The 13,554-nt window shown below is 43.2% G+C and overlaps 2 protein-coding genes across 4 annotated transcripts in view; both read left to right on the plus strand.

The window, feature by feature from the left end:
• cyyr1 (cysteine/tyrosine-rich 1) lies at positions 1-5,152 on the plus strand. Its single transcript, XM_034100981.1, has 4 exons — positions 1-355; positions 1,839-1,938; positions 2,592-2,752; positions 4,149-5,152. The coding sequence occupies exons 1-4, from the start codon at positions 277-279 to the stop codon at positions 4,280-4,282; spliced, it is 474 nt and encodes a 157-aa protein (XP_033956872.1). The 5' UTR covers positions 1-276; the 3' UTR covers positions 4,283-5,152.
• Positions 5,153-5,321: 169 nt separating this feature from the next.
• The window catches only part of appa (amyloid beta (A4) precursor protein a), a 29,301-nt gene continuing 21,068 nt past the window's right edge, over positions 5,322-13,554 (plus strand). For 2 of the 3 annotated variants that reach the window (XM_034100644.1, XM_034100653.1), the window contains exon 1: positions 5,322-5,512. In XM_034100644.1, coding sequence (XP_033956535.1) covers positions 5,453-5,512 — 60 coding nt within the window. In that variant the 5' untranslated portion in view covers positions 5,322-5,452. The remainder of the gene's footprint in view (positions 5,513-13,554) is intronic. The other variant, XM_034100635.2, reaches the window with a different exon arrangement.

The following is a 13,554-nucleotide window of genomic DNA, read 5'->3' on the forward strand; positions in this document are numbered from 1 at the left end:
AGCAAACCGGGGGAGGGGATCGGAATAAAACGCCCGTAGGTGTGGGAGCAGGACGGGGCAGAAACACTGCACACACGTGGAGGAACAAACGGAACTGCACTTTTTTTTTTCCTAAGGAGACATGTTTCCCGAAGTCTGCTGCTGGGTTCAAAGCGGTAGGCTCCAACAATGATCCTGGAGGAGCCCACAAGGTGACTGGGAAGAAGCGACTTTTCTGAGTTAGTGTGATCCACTGCAGATTGATTGAGAATAAAAGCGCACAGGAGAGCCGGGGTCATGGAGAGCCCCTGGAGGAGGACGCAGACTGAGAGCTGGGGGGTGTTGAGGAGCTCGCTGATACTTTGTTTATTCTCCGGTGAGTTTAATCAATACATTTACAAAGAGCTACATGTCTTTTCTTTATGTTTTTGATAATGGTAATACTTCCAGATGTGTGCAGCTTTGGGGAAGCGGAAGTTCCACCGATCACATTTTGGGAACTCCTACACACTAGCTTGAAAACAGCTGGAAACTTTGATCTGGATGGGGGGGGCAGGGGAGAGGTGTGTGTGTGTGTGTGTGTGTGTGTGTGTGTGTGTGTGTGTGTGTGTGTGTGTGTGTGTGTGTGTGTGTGTGGTGTGTGTGTGTGTGTGTGTGTGTGTGTGTGTGTGTGTGTGTGTGTGTGTGTGTGTGTGTGTGTGTGTGTGTGTGTGTGTGTGGTGAAGGACATGGTGCCATCGTCCCCCAGCGTGTGGAGAGACAGGACCTCCGAGGACCACCCACACGGAGAGAGTCAGAAGTCTGCTTTTGAAACCGCATGCAGGCATTGACATGGAAAGATTAGCTGCAGGGAGGGAGAGTAACATTCAAAAGTTGGATGAAGGATCAGTTAAGACTGCAGAAAAACCTTTATTGTGAACATAGATTGATTTCTACATCATAAGGTGTGCACACTTCACACTTGTTGGGTGTATACAGACCCTGCTTATATCAGTTAAAAGGTGCACAAACCCCTGTTCTTGTGCACTTTCATTTACGATTTCTGCATCATAACCATCGAACCTGCTTATATCAGAAAAATCACGACTTAAAAGTGCAATAAACACTTCACCTTGTTGTGCAAACTGCATCCCAGCTTTATTTCACATCATGCATGTTTTCTTTTTTCTTTTTAAAAGCATCCTCCTGTGGTAATTACAAGGCAGGGCTCCCAAGCCTGCAGGCACACATCCCATGTGTGTGAGTGATTGCTGAGAGTAAGCAGATCTCCAGCATTGATACACACACACACACACACACACACACACACACACACACACACACACACACACACACACACACACACACACACACACACACACACACACACACACACACACACACACACACACACATAATTACTGAACCACTGCTAGTTGCCATATTATCATTACTGTTATTATCATATTCAAGAACATTGAAAGTATTTGATATTTAAAAATGTGGATGCATTAGTGCAGCTAGCCCAGTATGAGTTCATTACAGAGACCTTCTTTTATTCTCATTTCCCCCGGTGCTCCGCAGGTATTAATTGCTTCTTTCTAAATCTGTGCTACTCCACTTCTCGGCACAATTAGTGGCCTGTGTCCACACTTTTAAGCCTGTCTTAGATTGAGGTGTGTATGCTTTTGAATTTCGTTCCTAAAAGCTTTTTCTCATCGTTTCCTCCAGGGAACAGATTTTTAAAACATCCGGACCTGGCCTAATCTCTTATTTTAAGGGCTTCTTTCATTTTAATGAACACTTGAGACGGGTCCCAAAGTTATTTTTATCACCACCTTTTCATCTTTGCAATCGACTTACCTCTTTGTGTGTTGCAGGCAGCAGTAAAGCCCAGTGTGAAGACTGCATAGAGTACTGCTGCGATGGGTCTCCACCTTTCTGCTGCTCCTACTACGCCTACGTGGGCGACGTCCTCTCGTAAGTAATCACAGGGACACAGCAAACAAATGAAATGCACGGCTGAAGGGGCCCATTATGTTCATATTTGTGTTTTTTGCCACGATTTCTCTCCTTTTGATCCACTGGTCGACTCGCTGCTCGGTTTCTAAATGAGAGGTCACACACCAGCTGTCTTTTAACCTGACCCTTCAGAGGTCTCGCCTTTTGACCCCTGCCTGTTAGCCTTGATTCAGCCCAGCTGCTCAAATGCTTTCACCTCACGCTGCTTCCCTTCACCATGAAGCTGTGTTCCGTTTCCATCATCAGTGCATCTGTGAAAATAGTTTATTTGTGCAAAACCTTAAATGACCCGCAGGAAAGTCTTGTAAACACGGCTGATTCTGACTAACGCTGAATATAATAAAATGTTAATAAAGCTTTATTTTGTAGTGTCAATTCAAAGACTCTCCTTCTGTGAACACACACACACACACACACACACACACACACACACACACACACACACACACACACCAGTCCGTCTCCATGGCAGCTGCCTCCTCACTTTTATTTTTTACAGTTTTATGTCTTATATATATTTATGTTAGCTCGAGCATTGTAGGAGGAGCCTGCATATGACCACAAAGCCTTGAATCTGTGTGTGTGTGTGTGTGTGTGTGGGTGTGTTACAGGGGCACTGCCATCTCTGGGATCGTGTTCGGGGTGGTGTTCCTGATGGGGGCGGTGGCGGCCCTGTTCCTGTGTGTGTGTATGTGCATGAAGAACGGGCGGGGGGCGCGGGTCGGCGTGTTCAGCACCTCCTACATCAACACTGTGACTCAGGGGTACCCAGGTGGGTCTCGCACAAACACAAAAAACACACTTTTTAATAACATAAACAAGGCAAATATATGTTTTTATTTATAATGAATAGCTCTGGCACTACTAAATAATGGGGTAGATGTATAGTATTACAGCTTCATATAGTGTGATTAAACACTTATTTGTAGGTGTCCATTTCAGTCCCACCTCCTCAGGTGTCCTCCGGCGCCCTCATTTGAACAGAAAACAGCAGAATGTGTTTTATGTTACAAGATCCACCTTGGCCTTGAGCATAATCCCTGACAAGTAACACAAAGAGAGAGTGGGTTCCTTTCAAAATAAAAGCCATTAGACTTGACAATGACCTCTGTTCGAGCACTTGAGACATAGATATTCCCAGAAGCATGAACTTCTTCCCCCTCCGCTCCCACCGTTTCACATCTGATACTCCCTGTTCCCGCTGGAAAGGAGCAAAGCGGCGACAATGTTCCCACACTGTCCTCGCAGGTACATCGGAGTCTGTGCTCTGAATACGCTGCTTTTATTTCTGGGGCTCATCATTTATTCATCACGCTTTATTCTCCCCTGTGTATCGCCTTCATGCAACACTGGACTGCACCGGCCCTGCAGCTCTGATCGTGTTCCATCCACAAAGTGCCAACAACATGTCATATGAATGCATGTAGCTACAGTGATATTAATAACCTTATGTCCCAATAAAGGATGTTAATCAATATTTAAATATGATTTTAATTGATTTAGTTAGTGCTGCTTTTATTATCTACGTACACCTTTCTTCCTTTATGTAATGGTGCTTTAAATTGATCAAATATTAATTCTCACGTTGCAAGGTCTCATTCTGGGTTACACAACGGTTTTATAGACCTTTTTTAAATAAAGGTAATTCTTGCAGTACATTAGATTGTGAGTTATTCATAATCATGGCGTCATAAATGTAAGGTTTTGCTCATGTCACGCTTTCATCTTTTCTTTTATCTCGGCTGCTGTGATGTTTCAGTGAATAATGCATGTTCCCCTGGTGAGACTGATGCATCATGGTCAACCAAGGGATTTCTTTAGGGGCCATATTTTTACACCTATTGAAGTCCCTTTTTTTACAGAGTGCAGTTTCTCTGTTTTACCACTAGAGGGTGGCACTTTCCCATCGTACACCTTGTTAAATGAGTGCAGGTTTCCCCACATTATAATAGAGGACACATTCTGCTCATTTTCAGGTTCATATCAGTATGTAGTGTCTCTACTGTGACATGTTTCCATGCTTTAATGTTCAAAAATCTCTTTATTTCCCTCATACTGCCTGTGCTGCAGCACCTCTCTTCACCCTGTAGAACGCACTACAGGAAAAGGGAAACATCCAAAAAGCATGACAGACTATTTATTTTCTTTATTTCTCTTCCCAAACTCAGGTCCTCCACCTCCATACACCTACGACTACGAGATGTACCCTCCCTCTCTGCACCTACCACCTTACACCCCGTCTCAGCCGAACTCTGCCAACTACTCCCCTCCTCCTCCGTACCCGGGATGTACCCGCAAGTGAATCCCTGCACAGACCCTCTAGCAGTCATCCAAAAGGAACTGATCGATGTCTCCACACCTGGATCTCTGGCCTCCAAAGACAATTAAAGAGGCTGAATGTATTCCACATTTAAAAAGAAAAAGGGGGGGGGGGGGGGGCAGTGCAATATTGTTCAGCAGGCCAGGCCAGGTGTGAATGTCCCTGCCTTTCTGCAGGAGTCTAGACCAAATGTTGGGGAAATTAATAATAATTGAACATTCTCATAGAGTTAGCAGCCGTGCTAGCCTGCAGCTGACACTTCCTAATAACCAATACTCTCATTCGTCCCCGACTGAGCACATCAAAGGCTCCGCGCTGCTTTGATGCAGATGAAGACCACTTTTGTCAGCATGGAGCGGTACCTTACATCACTGGAGGAACATCGGTTTTTTAAGGGCGATGCAAATGAAGCTTTATTATATTTTAAGAAAAGTCTTTCCAGGACACAGTGCAGACATGAAAAGTGACCTATTTTTAATAAAACTTGATTTATATTGTGACTTAAGAGGAAATATATGATCACTATTATGTGTAGACTTGAACATATGGCATTATACTGACTTTAATGACAACTTGTTGGCAATGAACTGGTTTTTACTGCCTTACTTGAATCAATGTGATGGTGGAAACTAAACTGGGGGTCCCACTATGTTCAGTTTGGTCAAGTAATTAAATACAATTGTGTTTTATTTTAAATGCATTTTGTAGGCTGATTTAAGGTTTGAAAGAGGACCCCACTGTGTAATGGCTGATACATGTGATGGACGACTGAAAAATGGAAGGGATTTAGGTTTGATACTAATAATGTATCAGGTAGATGATTTTGTGTTTACTGTCTGCTTGTAAATTAAAGCGTTTTTAAAGTATAAAACAATGAGATGGTATTTATATGAATGTGAATTCATGTGCGTTGGCTGGGACAATAGATGTTGAAGTGAAAATGTGTGGGCATGTGCGTCAGAGATAACGTGTGTGTGTGTGTGTTAATCCCACTCCGCTGGTCAGGTGACTCGTTGCTGAGCAGCTGTGCAGCCTCGGTATCACCATCAGACAACGGGAGTCACCGGCGCTGCACACACTCTGCTTCTCACGTTAAACGTAAAACCGCTCGGTGAAACGCCGCCTTTAGGAGGTTCGTGTCCGCGAAACGACATGGGGGACCGAGTAGCTTTACTGCTGCTGGCTGTAGCGGCTTCGGCTCTGGCTGCCGAGGTAAGAAAAATATGTTTTTGTGAGGTATTTCCACCATATTGTTGCTGCATCAAGCTAGCTGGAGTTGGCTTCAATTCAACCGGAAGTTAGTTGACTGTGCCTTCAAAGTAAAAGCTCTGATTGTTTAAGGCGAAATCGATGGGAGGTATTTTACCAGGATACTTGAATTTGATCAAATTATGTAACTAAAAGTTTAAGTAGGAGTAGTGGAGACATATTTTTTCTCAGATTACACAACATGACTTTCGTCGTACCACCAAACATTAACTTTGTAGCCCATTAAAAAAGGCAGGTCCTTTGTATTGAAGGTTTTAACCGGAAGTCTTGTGGTAACGTCTATCTAGCTTGTCACTGTGACTGAATGCTTGGCTATTTCTAAATAAAGACCACACGTTGTTTCGTTAAACCACCTAAATATTTAGATATTTGTTAGTAATTGTCGTTGTATTATTTGTAATTAACTTCCCCATGCACCCACCACATAACACATAACTTGTATTCTTTTTGCACGGATGCTTTTTCTCAGGCAAAGTCTCCTTTTAAGCCAGTCGATACTGATTTATTGAGGATTTGCAACAATGGAGAATATGTCCGTCTCTTCTTCATTTAAACCTGCACCCTTTAAATGTTGATTTCATTTGTGTGAAAACGGGACGCAAGTTGCTTTTCCCAAATTAAAAATGTTACAAACAAGTTGTCAACAAATTGCATACCTTCATTAATCTGTGCAAATGGCTCCTAACGCTGCTATTGATTGTTATTCGGGCTCTTTTAATGTTATTTAAAGTCATTATTAGGAATAAATGAAACGCTTATTGTCTCATTTTCCATATCCCGAGGGCTATTTTTTAAGGGAGTGGGCGTGTTTTAGCGATGGGAATAAGTAAATGAGACGTCTTGTTGCCTCGTAATGAATACTTAATGCCAGATGTTGACTGAAACTAAGCAAATAAACCCGTGAATATGACATGATCCTCGGAAAACAATCTTTAGAATGGCTCTCCCTCATATTTCAGTCAGATGATAGAGAATAGAGAAATAAGATGGCGGCGGTGCACTGCAGCATTTATCGAGGGGTCGGGAAACTGGGAAGCCAACAGCAGCTTTCACTATCATTGTTTCCTTTAATGCCATGTTCTCACCCACCGTGCCGTGTGTGGTGATAATAGACGCAAAGGATTTCTCTAATAATGTATTTATAGCTGACATAGTGAGACAAAATCACTGCTCTGCCATTTTTCAAGCGTCTTTGCCAAGAATATAAATTTGTGAATACACCTACCCTGCAAAGAAATAAGTTACAATGTCACTGAAATGTAAAAAAATGGCAGCTTTTTTAATCAAATCTAGCCCTTTCAGCGCACATGCATTTTTAAAACGTTATGTCATCATTGTCAGTTGTGTAATCTTCTTAATCTTGTGATGCATAAATGCTTAGTTCCCCATTTCAAGATGCATTTGGTTTTTGGAAAATACCCAACGCATTTAAAGCATTGGGTTTTCCCCAACTGAGATTTATTTAACGAGGGGTTTTAACACTTAGGTGAATAGCCTGAATGCACCGTGGCTTTGTTGTGAGAGAAATGACACATTGCTTTAACCACCTGCAGCCACATTGTTACAGATGGGAGCTGCAATTGTGGCAGAGGAGCAGCTGCTGCCTGTGGGATTTCTGGTTGTTACAATTATAGCTTGTATACATGATAAATGAGTTACTTGTAATAGATCAATAGTGCCAAACAATGGCTATTACACTCCATTTAGGCCCCTCGGTTTTGCTGTCTTGGCCATTTCTGCTGAGCTTTTTCTTCTTGGGATGAGTCAGGTGAAATGTGGCAGGCGACCCTTCAGTGTCTCCCGCAAGTAGGCTGTAATCAGTGGATATGAAATAGTTTAGGCTGCTCATCAAGCAAAGGGGCGGCTTTGTTCCTAATCCATTGTTTAGCTTACCAGGACCCCGACATTAAAAAAAATCAAAGCTACGACAAAGTTGTTAAAAAATTAAGCAACCAAGATGAAATCGGGCTTGAAAATGAGATGTTGCAAGTGTTTGATGTTGTTGGGGTTTGTTTAGAGCCCCATTCACACACAGATCAAGGAAGCTGCTTCTTCCTGGCGGGGCTCGCGGTCTGGAGCGTGGGAGTTGGATGCCAGCCTTTGTGTATTTGGGAATCCTTGGGAAATGGCTCTTGGATGGATGCAGGCGGGCAGTGTGTTTGTGTGCATACTGCAGTCTTTAAGCCCGGGGCGGACCAGCCCTCTCCCCTTATTAGAGCGTTTAATGCCATTATGCCTGTTGGCGCTGCCAGTGTTTGTCTCTGGCACCTTCTCTGCTGCTCACACTGCAGCTTTGACTCTTAAAGGGGCCCTTTAATGCTCATTTCCAGGTTTATATTAGTATTGTGTTCCTTTACTGTGACATGCTAAGGAGAAAATCCACCTTGAGCTACATTATCTTCAGTTCTAAATGCACATTCTGCAGAGAAACACCTTGTGCACGGCTTCCAGTTGACTTGCTCATAGTGTTCACACGTCAGACACAGCTGCTGGGGTCAGGTCAACTGAGGGAATAATGTGAATAATTGAGCCCCTCAATGTCTGCGTTTCTGATTATTGATTGACCTGTTAACGAAGAAGCTCTGATTCTAACAGACTGATGGCGAAACCCGATCTATGGAAGTGTGTGTGTACATATAGAAGAGACGTTTAGCCAATTCATTGATTAGTGTATTGACAGAAAATAAACTGCCCTATTAGGATAATTGATCAATGGCTGGTTTTGTCAGACTTCTATGAAAGTAAAATGAAACCTTTAGATTTGTACGTTGTTTTTGGGACATTTTAAGTGCACATACTGCAAGTTAAATGATTATGTTTGTACATTTAAATCATGAAAAACGGCTGGTTTGAGAAACTAAAATGTGATCATTTGCAAAGAGGCACCAGTCCAACCAGCCGGTGGTCATTATCACATGTGCCTGCCTTTCCTCAGTAAACAGTGCATGTTGTCATTGGGCAGGACTGGATGTCCTCTTCATAATGAGACATGAATGGGGTCTATCTCCAGTGCTCACTATCTTATTTTATCTTTTTTTTTAAAGTCCTCCATTAGCTGTTTAAAGTATTTGTCCAAACAGCTCGCATTGTCCATGTTGTCAACAACAGCAATGACACAGCAGCAGCGTTCCCAATTAATGTTCCTCTGCTCTCCCCCTCTGCTGTCTGTTCCCGGAGAAAAGCATTCCTGACCTTTTGATAGCGTTGTTTCTGTTGTCACGGCCCTGGAAACGGGGATGTGCTTGTTGTCTTTTGGGGGCTGCTTGCGACTGATAAATCAGCTGTTTGGGAACATTGAAGATGCTTTACCTGTTCACCTTTGCTCCCTACTTGTACTGTTTTGTCATCCTCACAATCTCTGAGTCTTCTCTGTGTGTTCACAGTGCGTCTTCCTACTGGAAGGTAGCATCGCCCCTTTTTCAAAGCGTGGTAGGAATCTGGTCGTGCAGATTTCAGTGGCGCAGCTGAAAGGCCGGCTTTGTTTTGTCCAATGAATGAGAGACTATAATGAAAAAGATTGATAAGATCCAACAAGTGTCTGATGGCATAAGAAGCTGGCCTTCTATGCTTGTTGACTGAGGAGGAATTTCACATTTAGGTCGCATAACACGTGTAGAACAAGTCCTAAAACCCAGAATTTTTGAACGTGTTTTTGGTTAACACAAGCTGAATTCTTTTTAAATCTACGACATAAAATATGGACCAAGAAATATGGACCTGGAAATAGTCTCTGCAATGTTCCCTCCTTTGAATGGAGATGTTGCTGCTTCGTCCTTCTCTTTCTTACCGGATCATAATGCTCTGTAATAGGTCAAACATAGCACCGAGCCTTTATTGCAGCGGGAACACGCCATTCTCCCTCCCACATCTCATATTAGAGCCAATCTCGCCATCATTCATCACCACCGGAGCGTTATTTCCATCTGCAAATATCAGCAGTGCGCCACGAAGACACTCTTGGTTTCGCTGCTGCTGAGTAAGCATCTCTCGGTACAGAATCTGAATAATAAGCCGAGAAAACAAGTCGCCCGACCTGCGCAATTACTCAGCAGCAGCACCGAGTACACCACACACACACAGTATTCATACACACATCTGGAAACCAGCTTCCTGCCATTTCCTGTCAGGGCATCCATTTTTTATCATACATATCCATCATAAGTGTCCCAGTCAAGGCTGTGATGTGTTTATGACCTACCCTTTAATAATCTGACCGAGGCCAATGCAATCGAGGTTTCATCTCAGATCACACACTATCCGAGTGTGATGGGGGAGTTGGTCAAGGTTGGGAGGGTTACTTTTGTAATGTGTTACAATAACTAGTTACCTGTTACAATGTGTTATCTAATCTTAGTGTTGCATATTCAGGCAGGCGCCACCAACAAGGCAAGGCTCAAGGTTCTTTGTTGTCAAACGAACATAGCTACAGAGTCATTATGTCGTGGAAAATCTTAGGTCACAGGCTTCTCCAACAATGCAACACAAGAATACAGGTAAGCAGACAATATTAAAACAATATTAAAGTATATTATATTAAAAGTAATACAAAAAATAAAAATAGTTTAAAAAAAATTGGAATAGCGCAATACGAGTCTATATACAAGTTATTGGAATGATTTATTAGATAATAGATAAATAATGACTAAGTAGCAGATGAATGTTATGAAATTGTTTCAGCAGTTGAAACACATGAGCACAAACTATAGTTTAAAAAAGCAGAAATCAAATCTGAGCTCAGTTTTAGTTTAATACACACAGTTAAGCTCCCACGCACTATTTTATGAACATATAGGTTCACCGACTGAGTACAAAAAAGAACAAAGAAAGCCATAAAGCAGATGCAGGCGTATCGACTTAAAGTACTAGCCTACAGAAGAGTACAGTTCACAGAGAAGATGAGCCTTTCCAAACAGTCATCTGATTAATCATTTGTTATGGAACTGTAAGGGACTACAGGTACCCTTTTTATTGAATCCCGATTAACCCGTGACCCTCTCCAAACCTAGTTGAGAATGTAGGTGTACGCCCATGTGAGTGACAGATGTCGCTGTGATCAGAACATGAAGATACATAACGTGTGTCGTCACACATCGGGACTCGTACCGGCTTGATTCTCCAACAGGATGCCTGTGTCCTCTCCGTTGGATCCCAGACTGGAGGTGTGTTGAACCCAAACACCCCTGCTAAGCTTTCAGTTAGAAAAGAGGAACACGGCTAAGTCCGTGAAATCAGAGTGGCATAAAGCACCTTATTTCATCACCTCCTAAAAACAGCATGCAACAAAGTGGGTTAGAACATTTTTATTTTTTCGCGGCACCTGGAGGATCGTTGACTTGCACCTGGATTCACCTTTTTGTTTTGATTTGATCGTTTTGTTACTTTTAGATATTGTGAACTGTGCGTCTTCTTCTCTGATTGGTTAGCTGGCAGGTTCTGCTTTGATTGGTCAACCGCTTGGACATGTCCTGCCCCTTAGCCTATCCAGTACATGTGTCCAATCGCTCCAATTACATCTTATTTCTGCACAATATTTCCTGTCGTATATTTTGCAGGTTTTGTGCATGTCAATGGTCATTAGAGCATACACACATGTCACAGTAGAGGCACAACATACACATGAAATGAGCATACTTTGTCCTCTAAGTCCTGCAGGGTGGCTAACCCATTTTAGAAAGAGTTACCTGTAAATGATGCTTATTGTCTGTTTTACCACCTCTGTAAACACACACACATCCCCATGAGGGTCCTTGTTGTTCCAGGGTATATTCCTGCTCTTGTAGAAATGATCTCTACCCCTCCTCTCCTCCCACTCCTCTCCTCCCATGCCTCCCCCTCCGCCCTGGGTGTTCAGAGTTGCCATAGCGCTCGCTGTCTTCCCCAGGTGCCTGCTACTTGGACTATAATTAGGCCGCTGTGTGTGTTATTCCCGTCGCCACTCTCACCCATTCCTCCCTCTTTTTACCATTTTCCGCCAGAACAATTTCTCACTCTCGCTTTATATTTCCTCTTCAGCGCCGTGTGGTCCATACAGTGCGTTACTAATGTGCCGCATGCCCTCGGCTCCAGAGTCACAGTTCAGAGGGTTTATGAAACTAGTACCTCTTGGAGTCGGGGCGACACGCCATCAATTGTGGACGACAAGTCCTCTCGGAGTCCAAGTGTGAAATTGGAACACTTGTTTGAAAGGCCAAGTTGTGTGTGTGGGTGTGTGAGCAAAAGAAGGGCGAGCGGGAGGCTTGCGGCTGAAAATGGACGGTTATTATTCACAGTGCCTGTTATTTCTGGACTGGTTTGGTCTCCGTGAAAGAGGCGGACTTCCTGCGTTTGTGCAGTGGACAGCCGTGTGTGTGTGTGTGTGTGTGTGTGTGTGTGTGTGTGTGTGTGTGTGTGTGTGTGTGTGTGTGTGTGTGTGTGTGTGTGTGTGTGTGTGTGTGTGTGTGTGTGTGTGTGTGTGTGTGTGTGTGTGTGTGTGTGTGTGTGTGTGTGTGTGTGTGTGTGTGTGTGTGTGTGTGTGTGTGTGTGTGTGTGTGTGTGTGTGTGTGTGTGTGTGTGTGTGTGTGTGTGTGTGTGTGTGTGTGTGCCATTGTTTAGAGAATCCCTGAATTGTCAGTATGCCTCGTAGGAAAAACCAAAGACACTTGGATTTTTACTTGGGATTCTCTGCTTATTATTAAGTCATTTAATTTATAATTCAATTAAGGTTGAAGACGCATGAAAGTATACATACAGTAGGTAGTAATCTTCCTTGGTGATTGTTTCTGGAAATACTTTGTTTACCTGCTGGTGCGGCTGCTCGTAACCACTGAACACACACACGCCCATCAGCACCCCGGGGCCCTGGTCACAATGGGTCCCAGTGACAACACTAATGAAGCATTACCTCAACCCACAATCAGCCTTACATCATTTTGATGCAGCCAAGAGGCGTCTGATTTATTCTGCTGTGTTTTCTAAGGACAGAATGTTGCTGCCTTTAGCTTTGTTGATGCAAACAAACACGTTAGGGAATGTGTTAGGTAATGTGTTTTCCAGCCGGAGTGTGGAATGCAAATGGGAAATGATAAAATACACGGTTATAACTGGAAGAGGAAGATGCTGAATGTTTATGTTGAGAATGATTGAAGGGTTTGTTTTGTAACCCATTGGAAAAAGATGACGCAGACAGGACGTAAGCAATGTAGATTTAATGGGTATTTAGATGAATTCAACACAACAATTGTATGTCCTATGATGAGGCAAAATCAGCATATTTCGGGCGAGGTTGTTTGAAAAATTAGCAATGCAATAATTTTTGAGTGTGAGCCTAGACGTTGGTGGGATAAGGGGTCATTCACTCCCCGTACGTACTCACTCCCCAGCTGGATAACAGGCTGTTACCGAATGAGTCGGCCATTACGTTGGCTAGATGTTGATTTTCTGCACACCTGATGATGAAATTCCTACTCCCTGGAGACTTGGGTAAATGGTGTTGCTTAGGCGACGAGGGCAAAGGGAGGTTATAACAAGAAGTTCCCCCGGAGAGGAGAGCAGGCTCCGTATCCATGGATATTATTACTAAGCAAACCCTCCATCACGTCTAGCCAAATGAAGTGGGCAGAAGTCAGACCTTTTTATCTACACACTCTTAATCAGATTTGAAAGAGATTTGTCTGATGCTAATTCCCGTGGAAACCCTCGAGGCAAAGCTTAATCGTGTTGAATATGAATGAAGATTCAAGCAAACTTAGATTCCCCTCAAAGTGGAAACTTTTGAGGACAAGGATGAGCTGTGAATAAGTGAAGAAGACATGTCCAGAGCCTAGTAAGTGAGGAGACCTTTATTTGATATGCACGGACAGGACTCTGGCTGTGTTTAAAGACTGCTTCATGGAAAATAAAATGTGAACAGACTCGGTCAGTTACACAAACCTTGATCACCGCAATTTAACCCCGAACTAAACCCCAATAAATCCCACACCCATTTGATTCTCTAACATAATCAGGCT

Source organism: Pseudochaenichthys georgianus, chromosome 2, assembly GCF_902827115.2.
Source record: "Pseudochaenichthys georgianus chromosome 2, fPseGeo1.2, whole genome shotgun sequence".
In the NCBI taxonomy this organism is placed as follows: domain Eukaryota; kingdom Metazoa; phylum Chordata; class Actinopteri; order Perciformes; family Channichthyidae; genus Pseudochaenichthys; species Pseudochaenichthys georgianus.